Consider the following 21,318-nt stretch of genomic DNA (forward strand, 5'->3'; position numbering starts at 1 on the left):
TAGTACACTTTATGATCATGGTTATGTATGTTATTGATCAAAGTGTAAACTTTCTCTAAATATAAGCAATATGAAGTATGTTTTAGTCTCTCCAATAAATTGAACATATGAGCCTCTAATCTCCGATTCGATCTTGACTAACATGTTTAATGTATTTAGCATATTTAACAATCTTTAGCATATTAATAAAAAAGATCCAAAAAAGCCAAAGATAAACGGAATAGCGTGGATCAATTTTGAAAAAGAAAAAGGTGGCCGTCGATACTAGCTACTAGGAGAAGAGTTCAAAACCAAATATGGTTTTGATTTCTTATGAAGGAAACAGGAATCAAGTGTTGGGGGCAAAATGGACAAGGATGATTACACCCATTAAAAGTGGTGGAACCTCTAATTCTGGTAGTGTCTATAGCTCTCGATAATATTTGCATTCTAGACAAAGTGAAAATAATCATTTATAATTTGATTTAACAACCTTAATACCAAAACACGATAAGCGCCACTTCACTACCAAATGTTTCTAGTTTTATCACAATATTTACTAATCAAATGCCATAGAGTATGGAGAAATAACCACATCTCATTACGTCTTTAAATACAAACACAATAATAATAATAATAGAAAGTTGATTAATTACATGAACGATGATGTTTTGACGGCTATTATTATTTCCTTCCATATTTCAAAAACATTTACTTTCCGATTCAAGTCTAGTCCTTTCATTTAATATCAAAGCTACCCCAGAAAATACGTGTCACAAGTTTATCGAGCCACCATGGGTGGAATATGCGTAAGCTGTTGCATTGTGCAAATGCTAACATCTGGATATAGACTAATCATCAACTTATAATTGCCTTACATAAAATGTCCCTTCCAATATATATGCTTTCATGTTTTGAAGAGTCATTACCACCTTATGGGTCCATAACAGTAACTCAGTGATTATTACAAAGCACATTCCCAAACTATATGTGGTCTATATTTCAACTTAACGATTAACTCCCAATATTCTAACATTCGTGGGAATGACGATCGCCATAATTGGAAGACAAATACAATTCCACAATAAAAAAAAATACTAATTATATGGAAAATGTCATTATTCTAAAAAAGTATTCCATGTGTAAGCGAGTTTAATTTATTTGGCTTACTTGAAAAGAAGGAACAACAATGGATGTTGAATCACTAATGAATGTGGCCATAATGAGAGTTAAGGAGCAATATGAGCTTCAAACCTTTGGCTGCTGCTGCAGCACTCTCTTCTCGTCCACCATTGAGCGTTGGCTTCTTCCTGTAAGGGAAACAAGTTCGGTTGTTGTACTTTTCTCTCACCACGACGTGGTCAAAATGACTCCAAGTCCTTCCTCTCGGCAAACTCTCTGGCCACATAAACCTTTCCGACAACGGATTCTTCAGACTCTCGTAGAACTCATGCGGTGTCTCGCAAATCACATGCTGAATCCAAAACGTTATTATAACACAATACTTAGTTCTAAAGAAAAAAACACACTGAATATAGAAACTTGTTCATATATTACCTCTGCCATGGCTTTAATCTTGAGAGTTACATCATTGCTAAGAAGAACGAGGTTTTCATAAATGTTAAGGTTTCGGTAAAGAAGTGCACATTCGAGAACTTGATCGTCTGATGTAGAGCCATTTGACTGAGGAGTTACTGGTGGGGTTGGTGCAGCAGTTGCTTTGGTTTCCTCTGATAGGCTTTGGAGCTGAATCCACCATTTGGTATTAACCTTACACTCTTCGATCCAATCCAGGGCTGAGGAAGCAATCTCTGCTCTTCTTCTTAAGAGAAGATTCCAAGTGCGCTTAGTCTCATTTAGTTCCCTTAACACTGACCAACGAAATCAAAGGGGGTGATGATGGTAAAAAGATTGTCCAAAAGTAATTGATCATATAAGAAGTAAAGATTTGGGTGATTAACGCAAAGCATATATTAATTGTTTTATCATAAGAATCAACTACAACTTATGTTGTCAAAGAGAACTCTTCCAGAACTGTATTACAGATTCATCTGCTTATGCTGTATGCAATTTACAGCCGTATAGAAAGAAAAAAAAGTAAATGATTTTATGGTTTGTGATTAGAGCTGTAAGTGAAGCTAGAAACTATTGATAGACTAAAAAAATACAAAGGGTTTTACCTATTCGTGGTACGACCAGATGTGTCCCTTTGAGACCTTGCAGCAAGTGCAGTGGCTTCCTAGACTCCTTGTGGAGGAGAGAAGAAGTGTCCAAGACAATGGTCCACTTCATCTTGTTCTTTCCATTCTAAATACACAGTGACACTTATGGTTAATATAACAAGTACACAATGACAGCAAAACTAATTATGACTTACAGAAGAAGATACGTTGTTTCTTGCTGATGCAGTAGAAGATGCATCGATGTATGATTGGCTTTGGGAGGAGGAGTTTTCAGCTTTCTTCTTTGGTGCCACCGGCTCATGATTCACCTTTGATTTGCTGCTCATGCAGTGAACATCTGGTCTCTGTTCCTTGCTTGGATTTTCTGATTTGGCTTCGGGTGAAACCTGAACATCCTCTGATGACTCCATCTCTGACATCACATGACCTCCATCTCCTCTGACACACCATTCATCATCCTCCAAAATGTGCTGCTTACTTAGCTTTTCTGGTGCGGCTTCTACAACACATTGCGCTAAAGACTGAGAATCTTCATCAGATTGTAGCTTTTGTGTATCGGCAGAAGAATCTCTAGCACTTGGAGATGCAAGCGGCAACAAAAATTCCCTTGTATCAATAAATGTATCCTCGTCCTCACTAAGGACTTGAGAAGTCACATCCAAATGTCCATCTCCATCATCACCTGACGCAGTATCCGCTTGTGACTGCAGATACGACTCTTCTCAGGCTAAGGACAAATAAAACATTTAACAGCCAAAAAAAAAAGAAGAAGAAGAAGAGAAGTTGGAACCTCTGCTTCAAAAATTCGATTATCTTCTTGGTCTTGCTCCATCAGTGTAGATGAAACAAACGGATTGTCGAGATCATATGCGTGGCTAAGGGGAATCCAGTGCAGTCTATAGAGCCTTGTTGAAGCACCGATCCTAATGACGTCACCTTCCTCCACCTCAACGCAAGCATCTGCCTCAACTTTCTCATCCCTAACCCATGTCCCATCCACTAAATCAAATCAAGATTCCACATATATGAGCGAAATTCACGCTAGAAAGAATCTAAATTTGGGATTGCATACCAGAGGATAGATCGGTGACGAAGAGTTTCTGACGAGAGGGAAGAGATCGGATCTGGAGGTGGTATTTGCTGATGCTAGGGTGCGTCAGCAGAATATCGCAGTCTGGATGCCGACCTACGATCAGAATCTGCTCTACCTCATCTTCGGCGTTACCGTTTCTCTCCGGCGACGAGAAATCGCGACTGTTGACGACGAATATGTTCTTGAGAATGGCGTCGTTTTTCAGCACAGTGAACACAGGGATCGTCTTCTCCCGCACTTGTTTCTCCGCCATCGTCGGAGATGGTGACTGAGAGAGCCAAATCTATACTTTTGATTTCTCTTCATCCCTTCCTGATTTGGACCAGTTTTTGATTTCGAACGGCTAATTTTGTTTACTCCGACCATTTCAAATTTGCTAAACCAATTTATTAAACCGTTAAGGAACCGTATGGTTGACGTGTGTTCCAGACATGATTTCGATCCAATCCGGGAATTTAAATACCGGTTAGGGACTTGGGATCCTCACTTCTTACGATTTCAATTCCTATGTTTTTCTAACTAAACCAAATAGAATAACCAGACTTGGTTTACTCTGGTTTTTTTTTTTTGATAACTGTAAATTATATTACCAAAAGAAAACTGGTTACATCACCTGCAAAAGCAGAGAACTTCTATGGCAAAAAAAAAAGTGAAAAACCAGTGAGAAGCTATATGTTTGGAACAACCAAATTCAACTAGAGTTATAAGAAAACCACAAAGAGAGCAGGTTCCCACACTCTTTGTTATGTGTTCTTGCTAGCAGAGTGTTTTTCGTTGTCCTGTCAATTTTGTTGAATATGACAATGGACGTTGAAGGAGGCCTCCCATGTTTCCTGTCATTTCTCTCTTTCCAAATAAGGTAGACTGCTATTTGGCACATAATTTTTCTGAGGTATTTTCGCTTTGCTGATCTAGTCCTCGAAAGAAACCATTCAATCAAGTCATTCCATGATGTAATTCGAATTCCTGGGAGCCAAGTTTCTGTTTAATGTCATCCCAAACGTCTGCTGCGAACCTGCAGTTTAGGAACAGATGATCTCTTGATTCTTGGTCAGTGGAACATACGGTACAAAGTCCTGAGTCCATCAATCCCCACTAGTGCAAACACTCATTTAGTGGGATCCTATTGGGATTAGCCACCTAGAAATTAAAAGCATGTTTTGGAACCATATTCTTGAACCATACCACCTGTGACCATTTTTTTGTCTCAGCCCTTGGCCTAAGAAATTTCCAAGTTTTCTTTTTAGAGAAAATATCACTGCAACTGTCCGAAGGACCCCACATGAATATATCCGGTTCAGATGGGACAACTTGATGAGGCCAGTCCCTAAGCGTTGCCCTTACAAGGGATACATTTTGATTCCGAGTTCGAGAAGGAGCCTGCCAGTCCCTTACCAACAGTGCTTCAGCAACGGTTGTTTGATCCTGGATACCCATTATGAGAGGTCATTTTTGAGCCAATAAAGCGAATCAGAAGACCGTGAATAGACCAATTATCATACCAGAAACTGATTCTCCTTCCGTCTCCTACTCTACAACTCAACATCTTACTCGCTAGAGGTCAGAGTGATAGGAGAGTTTTCCAAATCCACGAATCTGTTTCTTTTGCTTCAAGCGACCAAAAATTCCGTCGTTTAAGTTTGTGCTCTCTCATCCAAACAACCCACAAGGAGGTGGTAGATGCAAAAAGGAGCCAGACTAGCTTGAGATTCAACGCTTTGTTCCAAGCTTCGAAATTCCTCAACCCCAATCCCCCCTCTGGTTTCGGTAAACAGCTAGACTGCCACGAGACCTTTGCTACAGATTCTTCTGAATGTCCCCAGACCATAAGAACCGATTACACAGAGATTCAATTTCCTTCAAGCAACCTTTCGGTAGGCAGAAGGCGGTGAACCAGAAGCTGACAAGGCTGTAGATTACTACTGAGATCAACTGGAGTCTCCCTGCGAAGGAAAGACATTTCACTGTCCAGCTGTTGAACTTAGCTTTAATCCTATCGGTGAGAGGAGAGTATAAAGACTTCCGCAGTTTTCTGTGCATCAGAAGCAGTCCTAGATACCTGATGGGGAGAGAACCCTTTTGGAAACCAAACATATTCATTGCTTCTGTTTCCTCGGGGTTCAGTCCCGCTAAAAAAAGTTCTGTTTTGTCTTTGTTCATCTGCAGACCCGACATATCCTTGAAATTATCAAGAGTTGACATAATGGTTTGTAGAAACTCTGCAAGACCGTCAAACACAATAATCACATCGTCCGCAAAAGCTAGGTGAGTTACCTTAGGAAATCGTCCAAGGGGGTGAAACCCAATAGCACCGGCCTCAAATTTTTCAGTTAAGAGAGTAGAGAAAGCTTCCATAGCAATGACAAATAGGGAAGGAGATAGAGGGTCTCCTTGGCACAACTCTCGAGTTCCTTTAAAAAACCACACAGCTCCCTGTTGACGTTGATGGAGAAGGAGGTCGTCGTCAAACACTGAGTAATCCAGTTGATGAAATGATATCATGCATATTTCCATTGTTTTATCCATCCATCCATATGCATTTTGATCATATAGATTAGGATTTAGTCATGTTTAGGTTGCATTTTGCATACATGAGTCCTTATCAGGTATTGGAGTATCACATGGAGTTCTTGGAGACGTTTGGGTGCATTTGGAGCTCAAAAGAAGTGTTTAAAGTGATCAGCGGACGAGCAACACACCGGAGCGACCTAACCGCAGCGACACGATGAAGTCGCTGTGCCTTACCTCTCGGAGCGACCTAACCGGAGCGACGTCCTGAAGTCGCTGTGCCTTACCTCTCGGAGCGACCACGTTGGAGCGACGTCCTGAAGTCGCTCGCTCTTTTGACGAAACAGAGCTCAAAACTGAAGCCGGAGCGACCTCTCGCAGCGACACCCTGAGGTCGCTCCCGAAGCCCAGAGCGACGTGCTGGAGCGACTTGCCGAGGTCGCTGCGCGTCGCCTATCTGCTCGAATTCATGTTTTCTCAAGGGCCTTTTTGTCATTTGATTATGCACGTTTTTTATTCTGAAAACCTATGTTTTAATACTCTGTAAGCCACCAAGAGGGGATTATCTTTGTTCTTAGAAAAAACCACCAAAAACCTTTGGGAAGTCATCTCTTTGAATCAATTGATCAGTTTATTATTGAGAATTCTGTGTTCTTATCTATTTTTCCTGTGTTTCTCTACATGATTAATCTGAAATCCAACATGGGTTTAAGAGGAATCATGGAGATTAGTGAGTAATCACCTTTTGAATTCATGGGTTAGGGAGATTGAGGGTGATTAGGTTAGAACTAGGATGTTTTAGTGTAGATCATTCATATTTCCTTGCTAGTTGAGTGAGCATAATGCATCTTCTGAGTTGGCCACTCAGTAGTTGAACCTTAGGCATTCCCCCCCCGAAAGGTGTTCGAGGAAATGCCCGAGACAACTCTTCTTAGCTTTTAGCATACTTTGCCAAAGACATTTGTTGTTAGAGGTGCTAAGATAGCCATTGGACTTGCTAGTTATGATTGCTTTCATATTATTCAACCAGAGACATTTGATGTTTGAATTGTGTTAAGTAAATGAACATTCATCTAGACATAGAGTTTGTTTAGGATTGTGTCCAAGCTTAAGGTTAATAGATTGATTGATCGTTTGCCATCTTTAGTTCGAAACTTGATCACCCGAGGTCTAATCCCTATATCCATGAGTTCTCTTTTCCAATAGTTAAAAAAGTATCATTTAGTTATTTCTTTTAATTAGTCATAGTTTAAAAACCCATCTAAATCATTGATTGCACTTAGATTAAGTGATTACTTGCATTCTCGGTGCTTTGATATCTCTCAGAACTGGTTCGACAATCATTTATACTACAGCATTTGTCTTAGGAGCCTTGAAAACTCCTAACATCATGAAAACCAGGGGAAAATCCGCTGTTATAAGAATCTGAATGATGAAATCCCAATTCACTGAATCAAATGCTTTCCTCAAGTCTACCTTCAAGAGTCCCCTCTTTGAGATATTGGATCTGTTGAAACCTTGGACCATCTCAGTGGCTAGTAAGACATTCTCCACAAGTAATCTGTCTTTGATAAAGGCCGGCTGCGTGCTAGAGACCATCGTTGGGGTAATATCTTGCAGCCTACAAGCCAAGATCTTGGAGATGACCTTGTACACCACATTGCATAAGGAGATAGGCTGGAAATCAACAAGCTTGTCTGCTCCTACACGCTTTGGTATCAAGGAAATGACAGTGCAATTCCATTGCTTCCGAAGTTTTCCAGAGCTAAAGAACTCTAGTACAGCTCTAGTCAAATCTGGGCCAATAACATCCCAAGTTTTCCTATAGAACTCGCCTGTATAACCATCAAGGCCTGACGTTTTATTGCGAGGTAAGGAAAATATCTCTCTTTTTACATCTTCTGCAGTCACTTGAGCCTGAAGTAGGTTTTTTATGGAGTCAGAGCATCTGAAAGGAGTGAGCCCACTTATCTGATCCAACGAGGCAGAGGAAACAGTAGGCATCTCTGCTCCAAACAATTCTTCATAGTAGGACATACAATAATATTTAATGTCCACAAGTTCTGATAATCTGTTTCCTCCTAAGTCCATTAGGTAGTGAATTTGATTAGTAGCCCGTCGTGAAGCCACCATTCTGTGGAAAACAGCAGTGTTCATATCCACATTTGAAGACCAGTTCACTCTAGATCTCTGTTCCAGAAATCGTTCCTCTGCTAGCGCCAACGTTACCCACTTCTTGTTTGCTTCTCTTTCACCAGCAGCTAAGAGAGGTGACGGATCCACTAAAATCTGATTTTGGAAGGACACTAGAACAGAGTGGGCCTCCTTTACTCTCTCCTCAAGGTTTGAAAAGTGTTCTCTGTTGATATCCAAGATCTCCTTCTTTAGAAACTTTAGCTTCTGTGAGAATGAGAACATTGCTGATCCAATAATCGACGTTTCCTACCAGTTCATGGCCACCCTGGGAATGAAGTCCGGATGATGGAACGGGAAATGAGAAACCATGAAGTGCTTTTTCGACTTTACTCTTTCAGTAAGTACCAAGCACCTAGGAGAGTGGTCTGAGAAATCCGGGCTTCCAAAATGAGCATAGGAGACCGGGAATTTAAGTTGCCACAAGTCGTTGATCAGAATTCGATCTAGTTTCTTCGCAATAGGAGAGACGACTTGCTTATTCCACCAAGTAAATGCGTTACCTTTAATTGAGAGATCAAACAAGCCCGCGTACTCAACACAGTCTCTAAAATCCGCAATACCGCTAGAGATGCGAGAGCTCCCACTTGAATTCTCAGGAGGATCCAAGATTTGATTATAATCACCCAAAGCTGCCCATGGTTTTCTATGAATGATCGGGTCTCTAGCTAAACTTTTGATCTCCTCCCTAAGGTGTTGTCTACCATATTTGCAGTTGAGCCCATATATGAAAGAAACCGCTACCTCATCTGTGGTTTTTGGAAGCTGAACAAGGCAAGTCATCATCTGACTTGACTTGGAGTGAATGATCAGGTTAATAGCAGGGTTCTAAACCACCCAAATTCTGCCATGCTCAGAAAATTCATAATTTGCAGAAGAATTCCAGCCTGGAAAAATGTTACTTATATACCGCTGAGACTTGTGAGATTTCACCTTAGTCTCTATAATACTTCCAAAATACGGCTTGGACTGCCGTAGCCATTTTTTTAGATTAGATCGCTTTAGCTTACTATTTATTCCTCTTACGTTCCAACAGAAATGGTCGACTAACATACTATTTATTACTCTGGTTTGGTTTGTTCAGTTCAAAAGATTATTTTTTTAAACAAAATTCAAAAGAAAATATAAGAGCTATTTGCAAAATTGCCTCACAAAACTAACCTATGATTTTTTTTGGAAATTTTATTTGCTTTATCCATCCCAAAAGTTTGGATTATTCACGAAAATGCAATTAATTTTTTTTTCTTTTGAAAATTGTTTTTTTTTACTCTCTCAACCTCATCATCATTAAGTATTTACAAGATTGTCATTGCCATCAATACACCAACCACCATGAACAACCAATTTGAAGTTCTTAATGCACCCAAAATCGATTTACACTCCTTCTTTCTCATTTCTTATAAACTAAAAACAACATCTCTTTCTCTTTCTCTCTATATTCATCCAAAAAAACCAAAATTTTGATTCTAAATTTTTTTAAGGTTCATAGAGCCATTCAAGCTCATGATTCTTGGTGGGTCGCTTTCGTTTGAGGTTATGGGTGTTTGGAAAAGACTTATGTGTGCTAAGGAAGTTATCTCATGAATTTAAAGTATGAAATCAATTTTTTTTTCCAGATTTGTCTGTCGGAAATCTTCTAGACGTAGAAGAATTACAAGGAAATCTTATGGTCAATGCAGATGTCAGTTTTACAATTGACTTTATGTGTATCTTTTTGAGACAACTTATCTAGAAGTTTTCCGGTTTTCTTTGTTATCAAAAAAATTTAGAAAATCCCAGAGACGACTTCCATGTAAGTCGTCTATGATAAACATCTTAATTTTGCATTTGATCGGATTGTGTCAGAAATTTAGTTTTTCCTAGACGACTTACAGGAAAATCGTCCACAAAAAAATAAAACTTCAATATTTTTTTTCCAAGACGACTTCCATGTAAGTCTCTCGCGGGTTACTTTTGCAATTGAAATGTGGTCGTCCTCCCAATCGATACAATCATATCGAGGAAGTAAATGATTAAAAATATTTTTTGGGTGAGACCAAAGGAAATTATATTCACAAAGCTCTTAATTTTTATGGGATACATATAAGAAGCAATTTAATTGTTTAATAATATATGTTGCAAAAAAAGATATTTAAAATCATAATTGTTTTACTATATATACTAAAAGAAATAAATAAGAGTCTTTCCTATACACATTTATATCAAAAATATATATACAATGAGTATTATTTGCTAAAAACAGATTAAATATTAAATACTATACATATGGTTTAAATGTTATGTCATCAAAATAAGTATATAATAACTAACTGGGACGCGTCAATTCTGGTGGTAAAAGTTTTGCAGTTGTAACTTCTACCATTAGGGTTTGATTCACATTTGGCAAGAATGCTTTACGACTGAAATAAATCGGGCAATGTCCCAGAACCAAATCTGGCTAAAAAAAATTCACTAAAAAAGTATATAGCTAAATAGTATCATAAATGTATTTTACTTATTGATTATAATCAATGAATAAACATCGATAAAAATGTAAAATGATGACATTTTCATCATAATATTTTAATTTTTTTTAACAAGAATAAAAAATATTCATTACAATATTACTTTATTTTAACTATATTTTATTAATTAATACTATTTTTAATTATTTTATTAAACCGTTAATAAACAATGCGGTAAAGGAGTTTTCAATACGATTTTGAATCAATCAAGCGGTTCAAAACTTTAGTAAAGGTTAATCGGCGATTTAAATACCGGTTACCGACTTGGGATTCTTCACATTCTTTCGAGTTCAATTATGTGTTTATGATAAGTCACTTAAGATCTTATTTCAGAAAGAGGAAGAGAGGAGCTGAGCTGGCAAATGAGACATAAGCTGATGTGTCAATAACTTTGGAGGAATGAAGAACGGAGAACAATACTATATAGGGAATAAATATTGTATTAGCCCTGTTCTTTACGTTGTCGCAGCGTCAGCGTCAAACAGCGATAATTTAAACGTCATCGATTGATAAATATAGAAGTAAAGAATTAAAAGAAGATCGCTGTGTTTATTTTACGGAGTGTTACCGCTGCTAAATAAAACAGCGTTCATCGGAATTGCCTTCGTCGTCAGACGCGGGTGTCGCCGCCATTTATTCTCCACATCCTTAAGCCTCAAGAAACTTACAATTAGGCATTATTTTAAACGATTGACGCTGACGCTGCGATCCTTTACCGAACAGGGCTATTCTTTATCGAGTTTGTTGTAAAGACTTGCTTAGAGAGAGAGATCTCTTTGAGAGGCAGTTACGAGAGATTGTTCTCATTTCCGAGGATCATCTTTATCATTGTGGTGAATTTGATTAGGAATTCCTTTGTTAATCATTCAAATACATCTGATTGCTTAACAGTTTCAAACTAAACAAACAAAAATAGAATAATCTGGTTGGTTTACTATGAGATTCGTTCGATTCGAAAGGAAATACACGAGCCAAACAGAAAACAGTTTGTTGCAATGTGAGAGTATACAAAGGATATGCTGATAAGAGAGAGCTTCGGGATCTATTCCTGCTTGGTACGAGCAAGCCTTGCACGATGCCTGAGCTCAGCTCTTTTCCATTTTACAATCAGGTAGCAAAGGGAAAAGAGTGTGTTTATCTGATTAAAAAAAAAAACACAACACACCTCAATAAGATAATTTCCATGTGAATGATTATACAAAAGCATGCTCAAACCCCACTACATATATATCATCACTCTTTGAACAAAAAAAAAAAATAATATATATATATATATATATATATCATCACTCTTGTCAAACTCAAACACGAAACAGACCCTCCGATTTTCAGTTACTATTACTAACGCATGTTTTATAATCTTTTGTGTTTCGAATGATCTAAATGGTGGATTTACTTGGGAAAAATTTATGCGCTGCCAAAAAATATGGTTCATGAAACCAGTCAATTGCGAAATTACCAGGATTATCATTGCAATGACCAGAAGTGGTCCAGACCAAAGAACCGAGAGGAAGACTCCGTGGGGGTCAAAGTAGTTCTGAGTTGAGAAGCTCTTCCAGTTTTTCCTCAAGAGCCGGTTGAGACTCTCCGCGAAGTATACCCCACCCACTGCAATTGTTTTGGTCACACATCATCATTATCAATAACATGTACTGAGAAAAACTACTCGAACTAGAAAAAGGTAAAAGCATAAGGTGACGCCAGTCATTAACTTGATGCTATAAAACTATAAATGGATCATATTATTTCCTTTCACTAACCAACTGTATCCGAGACTTTTCTAGCAAACTAGCTATACCATTGTAAATCCATTTCTACATGGGCATCGTGTGGCTCTCTAACCATGGATCTTAAATGGTTATACTTGGCCAAAAGAAAAAAAAAAAGCCGTAGAGGTGCAATGACAGAAGTGTCAAAACTAGCTCTCCAGTCCATGGTACAATATGAATACTGCAACCAAGACTAGTGTGGGATCCTTGGATAGAAGAAATAAACACTGACAGCAAAAAAAAAAAAGAGATCATAATAGTATAAAAAACCTTAGGAATCGTAGAAAACCAAAAGAAACAAAATACAAAAGAAAATCTAACATAACAGAGCTGTAAATGCTAAGAGTGTCTAGTGGGATTAAATGACAAGAAAGCCTACCAGGGAGAAGCGTCTAAACGAGACGAGAGAAGGTGAGTATTGTTTAACTTACAAGCGAATAAGAAGAGGAACATGTGGAAGTTGAGATGCCTTCTAGAGAGAAGAGTGACCATTAGAAACAGAGCATGAAACGCCATTAATCCCATTATCCACGGTTCCTGCCCAAGTTGTTAAGAAAAAGACATCAAATCAACACAATGATACCGAAAAGTTCCAAATTACTCAGACCAAACAGACTCATCATTTACCTTCCAATCGATGGCGTGGAAAAAACCTATGAAATTAGCGTAGGCAGGTTGTAATCCGGTTCGGAGCTCTCCCGAGAGCTTCTGGACCAGATCCGCCATCAGATCCATTTGTTGCTCCATCGCAGATCTTATTTCCTCCATTGTCTACTACTACAAAACAGATTCCAGCTCCAAATCACACACACTCCAAGGGACCAAATCTCTCTTTCTCCTCCTCTTTTCTCGGTTTCAGTTTCTCATTTGTTCTCACGATCTCTCCCAGCTTCTAAATGCCCTCGAAGTTGCTAGAGTCAGCAATAACATAAAATGACTATAATGCCCCTCTCCGATTCACTTTTTTTTTACGATAATGCCATGCCTAAAAACCAAAGAAACAAGGGAAATTGACAGTAAAAAAAAAAGTTTATCGATTAGCCCCCTAAACTTTTCACACCAACAACCTGTCCACCCAAACTTTATACCTCATCAATCATCCCCATAAACTAAAGATCTCATCGATTGTCCACAATTTTGGTTAATTCGACTTGTTTTGCAGTTAAAAATTGATCCGTTTGCGGGATACTTATGACTGATTAACTACAAGATGCAGAAACGGTTAAATAATAAATTAATAATATTTACATTTTATATCATTATAAAAATATCAAAAATTATAATATATTAATAAATATAAAATTATATTTAGAAAGTTATAATTTTAAAAGTTATAGAAAATATTTTTATTTTAAAATTTTATAATATTAATTAAAATATAATAGATATATTTTAGTATTTTTATAAGTCCAATTTAAATTTTTTATTAAATATTTCTATTTTGTATTTAAAATGTTTAAAAAGAAAAATTATCCTCCCGTAACCGCAAACGCTAACTGAAACCAGCTTTTAAATTTATAAGGTTTAGAACGGTTTGAAGCGGTTTAAGTGATTGTTGCCAAACACCAACAATCGCTACCAATCATATCTTAAGAAGAGAATATCTCAACTACGTATCTATATACTTGTAATAGATGGTAACTTACAGATAACTAAAGGCCTGACTGGTGTAACCGCAGCGGTTGCGGTTACGGGAGTTTGCGGATGCGGATGGTTGCGGTTTTAAACGGTTTTTTTACGACTGGTACTGCGGTTAGAAATTTGTATATTTGCAGGATACTTATGACTGGTTAACCACCAAATACAATAGCGGTTAAATAATAAATTAACAATATTTATATTTTATATAATTTTAAAATATCAAGCATCATAATATTATAATAAATATAAAAATTCTACTTTAAAATTTTTTTAAATTATTGAAAATCTTTTTATTTTGAAAATTTATAATATAAATTAAAATACAATAGATATATTTTAGTATTTCTATTATTTCAGTTTAAAATTTTATTTTTGATTTTGTATTTATATTATTAAAAAAAAGAACAAAAAGAATTTACCCTCCCGCAATCGTCCGCAACCGCTAGTTAGAATCAGCTTTTGAATTTAAGAGGTTCATAACAGTTTGAAACGGTTTAGAACTGTTTAAGTGACTGTTGAAAATACCATCAACTGATACAAACTGTAAAAATTACGTTTGCGGTTGGTAGCAGAAACCAGTCATACTTTAAATATCTAAGCTTAACAACTAAAAACAATCCCAATATTCCAACACAAAAAGCTTCTCGCTATTCCCTTTTCTCACTTTTCGATCGGAGGGGTAAGATTTTTTGTTTTTTCTGTTGTAAGATAAATTCGATAGGAAGATCGACTATTCCACTTGTCGGATTCATATTTCGTTTGGCTATTTTGTTGTGTTTTCTTCAAAACCTTATATGCTTAAATAAAAACATAATCGACAAAAAAAACATTATGCATAAAGAAAACTTATCATTTATTTCAGAAACAATAGATATAGTTTTGCTGTGGTCCTATACAGTTACAACGTACGCAATAAGCCAATAAGTAACACAAAGCCTGCTACATATTAGTAATCAAAATACAACACTTTAAGATCCGAGCAATGAACCTTGACCTATCTTTGTGGAAGACGACGTGATTCCCATTGTCTGAAACGACCTTGTTGCAGACGAAGAAGATGATCGAGTCGGACCAGAAGCAACCAAGATAGACGCGTGGCTTGTGCTCCCACTGCTCCCTGAAAACGACACTTCGTTTAAGGTCTTTGGACGTGGCGGCTTGTTTATGGCAGTGATTCCTTCTATCATCTGAACCACTTTTCCCATTGTCGGCCTCTGCAATGGCTGTTCTTGTGTGCACCAGAAACTTGTCTGAACCATCCTCTTCACTTGTTCCATATCAACCGTTTGATCTTCTCCCAAACGTTTGTCAAGAATGGCCTCGGTGTTGCCTTTTTCAAACTCCTCGTATGCCCATATCGAGAATTTCTTGTGGTTCGTTTTCTCTGAGACATCAAAGTTCCTTTTTCCACTTACTATCTCTAGTAGAACCATTCCGTAACTATAGACATCGGATTTCGAAGTTATGGGAAGATTAGCGAGCCATTCAGGTGCTAAATAGCCTCTTGTTCCTCTAACGCTGCTCATGTTTTTGTGTCTGTTATCTTTCGGGTTCAAGAGCTTGGCGAGTCCAAAGTCCGAGACTTTGGCAGTGTAATTGTCATCCACAAGAATGTTCTCTGGTTTAATGTCGCAGTGAACAATGCAGTCACGGCACTCTTCGTGGAGGTAAGTTATTCCTTTTGCCGTTCCAAGCGCAATGTTAAACCGATACGCCCAAGTCAACAACTTTCCAGAGTCAGTAGTTAACAGGAAGCTATCGAGAGATCCGTTTCTCATGAACTCATACACAAGAAGCCTGTGTCTTCCCTCAGAGCAAAACCCGATCAGTCTCACCAGATTCAGGTGGTGTGTACTGCTTATGGTTGCAACCTCCATCCTAAACTGCTTCTCTCCTTGCTCTATTCCTTCAAGTTGCTTCACTGCAACCACAGTTTTATTCGAGAGCACGCCTCTATACACAGTACCAAACCCTCCAGCTCCAAGCTTCTCTTTGAAACTTTTGGTGCAGCGTTGCAGCTCCCTGTAGGAGAACTGCACGGGTGCACCAGAAGCGTACTCAAGCAAAGTGTAGTGAGACGACAAAGTTCCAAACTTTGGATTGTTTCTGCAGCAGCACCACCACAGACCTACTTCTACCAGAGCCAAACCAAGAAGCCCACCTACAAGAGCAACTGCAACAATCCACAAGTGCACTTTGGAGTTGTTCCCGTCTCCTTTCGTTCCAACCAAAGGCTGGTTAGGCAACACCGGACCACACACTTTAACATAAGAAGTACTCGGAACCGATGAGCTCTGGTACCCGGTAAAGAAAGAACCTCGTTGTTTCTGCCAACAGTTTCCTGACCCATCAGACAGGGAGACAGAAGCAAGACAAGTAGTACTAACAAGACAATTGGATCTACAAGGCGAGCTACCGGCAAAGAAAACTTCAGAGTTAGAGTCACTCGAGTCTGTAACCAACCTAGTGTTACCCAAATCAAGCATGGTCGCGTTCCCAGCGCAATCATTTAGCTCTACCTTTCTCTTACACCCTTTTCTTCTATCACTCACATCAACAAGATCAAAGTTACGAGACGGACACAAGCAAACCGGAGTCGTATCATTGTAACTACAGATCCCAAAGTTCCCGCAATAACCATAAACAAGACACTGGTTAGCAAGAGCAGACCAATGAGGCGAGAGGGGACCACTGTTTCTACTCGCGGAGCTGTAGATTCTCAGGTTCCCATCGTCGTCTAGCTTCAAGAACCTAAACGTGTTGCTACCTTCGCCGTAATCGTCACTGTAAATAGTCTCAGTACCGCCGCTGAGGGTAGAATCGAACATTAACACAACACCGTTAGTCTGTAACGCTAAGCTGGGAGACGACAAGTTGGAGCTAAAAGACGAATTTAGCCCTTGGCTCCAGTAAGTCGTGCTGTTGTTCCATTTAAGCGTGAGGTTCCCTCTTCTCTCTAGCTGAAACGAGTAGTTACCAGATCGGAGAACCTTACCGGCGGTGAAGTTCTGCAACTGCACGATCGTGTCCGTCGGGTGATCGAATGAAGACCACACCGGGTTGCTTTGGTTGTCGAGGAGTCGGAGGTTACCGGAATCTTCGATCGAAGCTAAAACGACGCCGAGTCCATCGGTTCCGGAATCCCAGACGGTGGCGTTGGAGCCGTTGGTGAGGCGGAGGGAGCCGGAGGAGGAGAGGCGGAGGGATCCTCGAGAGTCAACGCTGCCTGTGGACCATGTGGGAATCTTTCCGGCGAAGGAAACGGCGGCGAGGAAGGAGTTAGGGGAAGACGATGGGAGAAAGGAGACGGAGAAAGTGAAATTGGGAGACGACCATGACTGGTTGGAACCAGATGCGTAAAGGACGGAGCCGAGAGGTATGGTGGAAGATGAGAAAGGGAAGCGGAGGAGGAGGAGGAGGAGGAGAATAAGGTTGGGGTATGGCGACTTCGCCATTGTTGTGATTGTGAAGCTCCTCCTCTCTCCTCTCTTTGACTGATACGACAAAAGTTTTTCTTCTTCTTTTAAATCAATTACTAGTTTATTAGTGATAATAATTACAATATTAGAATTTGTGATACTCCAAAGTTGACATTTCAAATGAGCATTATTACGATGAACTAATGACAGCTTTTACCACTTTCGTATTCCTATTGGTATTTGACCTAAAATATGAATGAAAAGTGTATTATAACGTATTGGAAACGAAAACAAAATTTTCAAATGCCCTATCTTCAGAAATTGCTAAACGAAAATAGGACAATTGCGTCGGATTCAACGAATTAAAAATGAAGCATACATATACAAGTAAAAACTAATTAGACTAACTCCTTTTTTTTGAACAAAATTAATTAGACTAACTCTTATCTTTAACTAATAAAGTGAAACATCTTTCCACCCGGGTAAAGCCATGTCAATTTCTTACTTTAGAGTGGCATCATTTCTTCCTCTAAACATTAAATGTTGCATCTTCTTTTCCGGTATATACAATATACTGGGCTTACGTCAACTGATTGGGCCTTTGGAAAATAGATGCTTCTTTTTTTTTTTTTTATCATCAACAATACAGACTCATACTGACTCTGTAAACCAAACCGGGTGATCTGAATCCATGTGAACAACAAAAGACGGTTGCTTTCTAGCACTGCGCGCTAGACGATCCGCTTTTGAATTTTGCGTCCGTGGTACATAGATAATCTCTGATCGGGTGAAGCTCTCTTTCAGGGTCTTGATATCTTCCAAATAATTTGCAAAAGCTGGTCATTCTTCTGGTTCGGAAACCATCTTTACCAATTGAGAACAATCCGTTGCAAACGTAACCTGAAATTGACGTAAATTCCTCATACATTCCATTGCCCAGAGCAACGCTTCAATCTCTGCATGAAGAGGCGATAGACTAGCCCTAACATTCCTCGCCCCCAACAATCCATCAAAACCTTCCAAAGTACTAAGCCAACCTTGTCCTGAAAAACCATCCCCCTCTTTCCACGAGCCATCTGTAAAACACCATCGTCCTGAGATCGACGGCAATATCGCATCTATTATTTGTGGTGTCGTCCTCTGGTCATTCACTACTTGTGCCTCAGCCCACAGTGTTGACTCTGTATCAGCCAATTTAAGCGTATCCATAAGATCTATATCCAAATTATTGAAAACTTTATTATTCCTAGCTTTCCAGATATACCATAGTATCCATGCAAACTGATGATCCTCCATCTGCGGGAGAACTCTCCAGAATAGATGATCCATATTTGTGAAGAGGGATCTAGTTGGAAAAATATCTTGATTTGATGGTATCTTCGAAAGAGCCCAGACCTGAAGAGCTGGAGGACATTCAAAAAACACATGATTTGTCGATTCCTCAGGAGCTCCACATCTGGCACAACAAATATCCCCATGGATCCCCCTCGCTTGTAAATTCTTCCGCACTGCTATACATCCTGACACCAGTTGCCATAGGAAATGTTTTAACTTTGGTAGGCACCGTATTTTCCAGCAGTAAGCCTTCAAAACATCAACTGTGGGACCAATCAGTAGCGGTGGCCTTTCTCTATCTAGATAAATCCGCTCGACCTGATATCCTGATTTGACCGTATATTTTCCATTTTTTGTAAAGTGCCATCCATCTTTATCCACCCTCTGAGTCCTGCTCAATGGTATGCTTTCTATAAGTTTTGCATCCTGAGGATCCACCAATGTCCGAATTGCCTCTAAATTCCAAGTACGCGAAGTAGAGTCAATGAGGGACTCTACAGTAAAGTCCGGAAAATAGATGCTTCTTAAAATCTTAACATAGTCTAAAGATATATATTTTTTTTTGGTTCAAATCTAAAGAGATTTTGTTGGATCAAAATTTAAGAGGATTTCATTTTTCTTTCGAACCTCTTCTTCTCGTATCTAACATTTAGAAGATACATTGAAATCCAAATTTATTGGATTAGTCATATGTATAAATTTTCCTAAGTTTCAGTTTATTAAAAATATATAGATTTTGTCAATAAAATCTTACAAATAAGATTTAATGGGGGAGGGGTGGTTGGATGATATTTTATAGTGAAACACAATGAATCGAAATACTTCATTCTATGATAGTATTAGAAACATTTTAAAAAAATTTGCTTTACGTTTTAAAAAGAAAATTAAAATGTTTGAAATGAAAAAAAAAATTGAAAATCGATTTTAAAACTTTTATATATTTTATATATTTCATAAAAAAATAAAACTATCAAATTTATATATTTAAATAAAAAATAGTTAAATCAATATTCTAAATTTAAAAAACCTAATTCAAAAACAAAAATTTCTTCAAAAATCTTAAAACTTATAACAGTTTTTTAGGTTTTACTCAAATCTCAGTTTTTTTTTATGTACTCAAACCTTGAATTTTAAATTTTTGGTCTAATAAGCCACACCAGAAGACTAATGTTCCAGGCCTAACTAATTATTCCCCTAACCCTCACTATCATCGTGGCCTCAACTACCCGTAATTCAACCTGGGTGACCCCAAAATCGATGGGTTGTTTAGGAGACGATGGGTTGTTTGGTGTACAGCTTGGTATAAGTATATTGGTTCACTTTATTTTCTTTAGGAGACGATGGATTGTTTTTCTAAAAACATACATTTTGATTATCAAAGATACTATTTAAAAAAACAGGAGATGTTTATGAATAGATTCCAAGAAAAGACCGCTTTGTTATGCTATAACATTTAAGCCATAATCTATGAAAGATATCACTATTTGGCATTAGTGTATAGAATATGCAGGAAGATTGTCGTAGATGCATGTATAATGAGGTTGAATTTGAATTATGTTCTAGTGACAGTGAAACCTAAGAGAAGATCATATATTTTGGATGATGAATATGTATTTGTTCATCTAACCTCTAAGGATAAAGACCAAAGAAAAAGTAAATTTGAGTTATATTCCATTGGTACTGAAAATTGTGTTTATTTATGAAACAATTTGTAAGATTTTACAAAACCTTGTTTAATGGCTGTATAATTTGTTTGTTTATGTAAACAAAACTTTGTATGAGTTGGCAAAATTTTTTTAATAGTGTTATAATTTAGTGAATCAGTTGTTTATGTAAGCTATGTAAAATTGATATTGGTATAGTAACGTTAGTAAAAGTTAGTAAATCTTGGTAGTTTGTTTAATTGTTTACAGTGATTCATATCCTAATTAGAAATGCCAAGTCCTTCAATTTGTTTTGCTTATTTAATTTTGTTTTTATTAATTTGTTTGATTTAAATTTTGATTTAAAGTTTGATTTAAAGTTTGATTTTGAAATTTTCATTATATTGCTTAATATTGTTCACTATAGAATAACCACTTTATATTTTTTATGACTTTTATCTTATTATTGACCGTATCACATTACAAAAGTTAGAAATATCATGATATTGCATATATTATAACATGATTAGATGATAAATGATCAAAGAAAACTGAAAATCATTGGTACAACCATATAAGTATGTAGTTTGAGTAGATTTTAACTAAGAAAAATACAAAAAAAAAGAAAGGAAAAGTATGACTTTGGCAATTTCGGCATAACTATAAACTAAGCAAAACTTTGTTGAACTTTACCATATTTGAGAAAAAATATTTTCCTACCCAACCTTTTAAATACCCCCCCCCCCCTCCCAAAAAAAAATCCCCCATCAAACTAACCTAACCTTCTATATATATATACCATAATTTTAGGGGTTTCCCCATTTCTTATACTTTCCAATCCCTCGTCTTTTTTCCTTTTTCTTCTTTCATTTTTTCCAATTTCTCTTCGCTTACTGAGCCGAGTTTTGGGTTCATCCCACATGAATGGAACATAATGTGGTCGAACAAGAGTTGGAACTCTGAGAATACCTAATCAGTATTAGTGTGTTGAAGGTATCATCGAGAAGATCTCTAAATTTGACTATGAAGATTGAAGAACTGAAATTCATAG

General features: G+C 37.7%; 3 protein-coding genes across 4 annotated transcripts; all 3 read right to left on the bottom strand.

Annotated features, from left to right (window-relative positions):
- Positions 1 to 955: 955 nt before the first annotated feature.
- Positions 956 to 3,769, bottom strand: LOC103833599 (FHA domain-containing protein PS1). Of its 2 annotated transcripts, XM_033276419.1 has the most exons (7): positions 3,235 to 3,769; positions 2,953 to 3,161; positions 2,768 to 2,866; positions 2,357 to 2,737; positions 2,160 to 2,286; positions 1,537 to 1,850; positions 956 to 1,453 (listed from the first exon to the last, which is right to left on the bottom strand). In XM_033276419.1, the coding sequence occupies exons 1-7, from the start codon at positions 3,506 to 3,508 to the stop codon at positions 1,184 to 1,186; spliced, it is 1,674 nt and encodes a 557-aa protein (XP_033132310.1). In that variant the 5' UTR covers positions 3,509 to 3,769; the 3' UTR covers positions 956 to 1,183. The 2 variants fall into 2 exon arrangements, with proteins under 2 accessions (XP_033132310.1, XP_009107929.1); XM_009109681.3 differs by having other exon boundaries at positions 2,357 to 2,866; positions 3,235 to 3,583.
- A 7,519-nt stretch (positions 3,770 to 11,288) lies between these two features.
- On the bottom strand, positions 11,289 to 13,127 carry LOC103833600 (transmembrane protein 18). Its single transcript, XM_009109682.3, has 4 exons — positions 12,857 to 13,127; positions 12,661 to 12,766; positions 11,920 to 12,068; positions 11,289 to 11,598 (listed from the first exon to the last, which is right to left on the bottom strand). Exons 1-4 carry the CDS (start codon positions 12,995 to 12,997, stop codon positions 11,503 to 11,505), a joined length of 492 nt encoding a protein of 163 aa, XP_009107930.1. The 5' UTR covers positions 12,998 to 13,127; the 3' UTR covers positions 11,289 to 11,502.
- A 1,572-nt stretch (positions 13,128 to 14,699) lies between these two features.
- On the bottom strand, positions 14,700 to 17,606 carry LOC103833601 (G-type lectin S-receptor-like serine/threonine-protein kinase At1g34300). The gene has a single exon (XM_009109683.2). The coding sequence runs from the start codon at positions 17,323 to 17,325 to the stop codon at positions 14,839 to 14,841; it is 2,487 nt and encodes an 828-aa protein (XP_009107931.1). The 5' UTR covers positions 17,326 to 17,606; the 3' UTR covers positions 14,700 to 14,838.
- Positions 17,607 to 21,318: the final 3,712 nt, after the last annotated feature.

The sequence above is a fragment of the Brassica rapa genome, chromosome A08 (genome assembly GCF_000309985.2).
Source record: "Brassica rapa cultivar Chiifu-401-42 chromosome A08, CAAS_Brap_v3.01, whole genome shotgun sequence".
In the NCBI taxonomy this organism is placed as follows: Eukaryota; Viridiplantae; Streptophyta; class Magnoliopsida; order Brassicales; family Brassicaceae; genus Brassica; species Brassica rapa.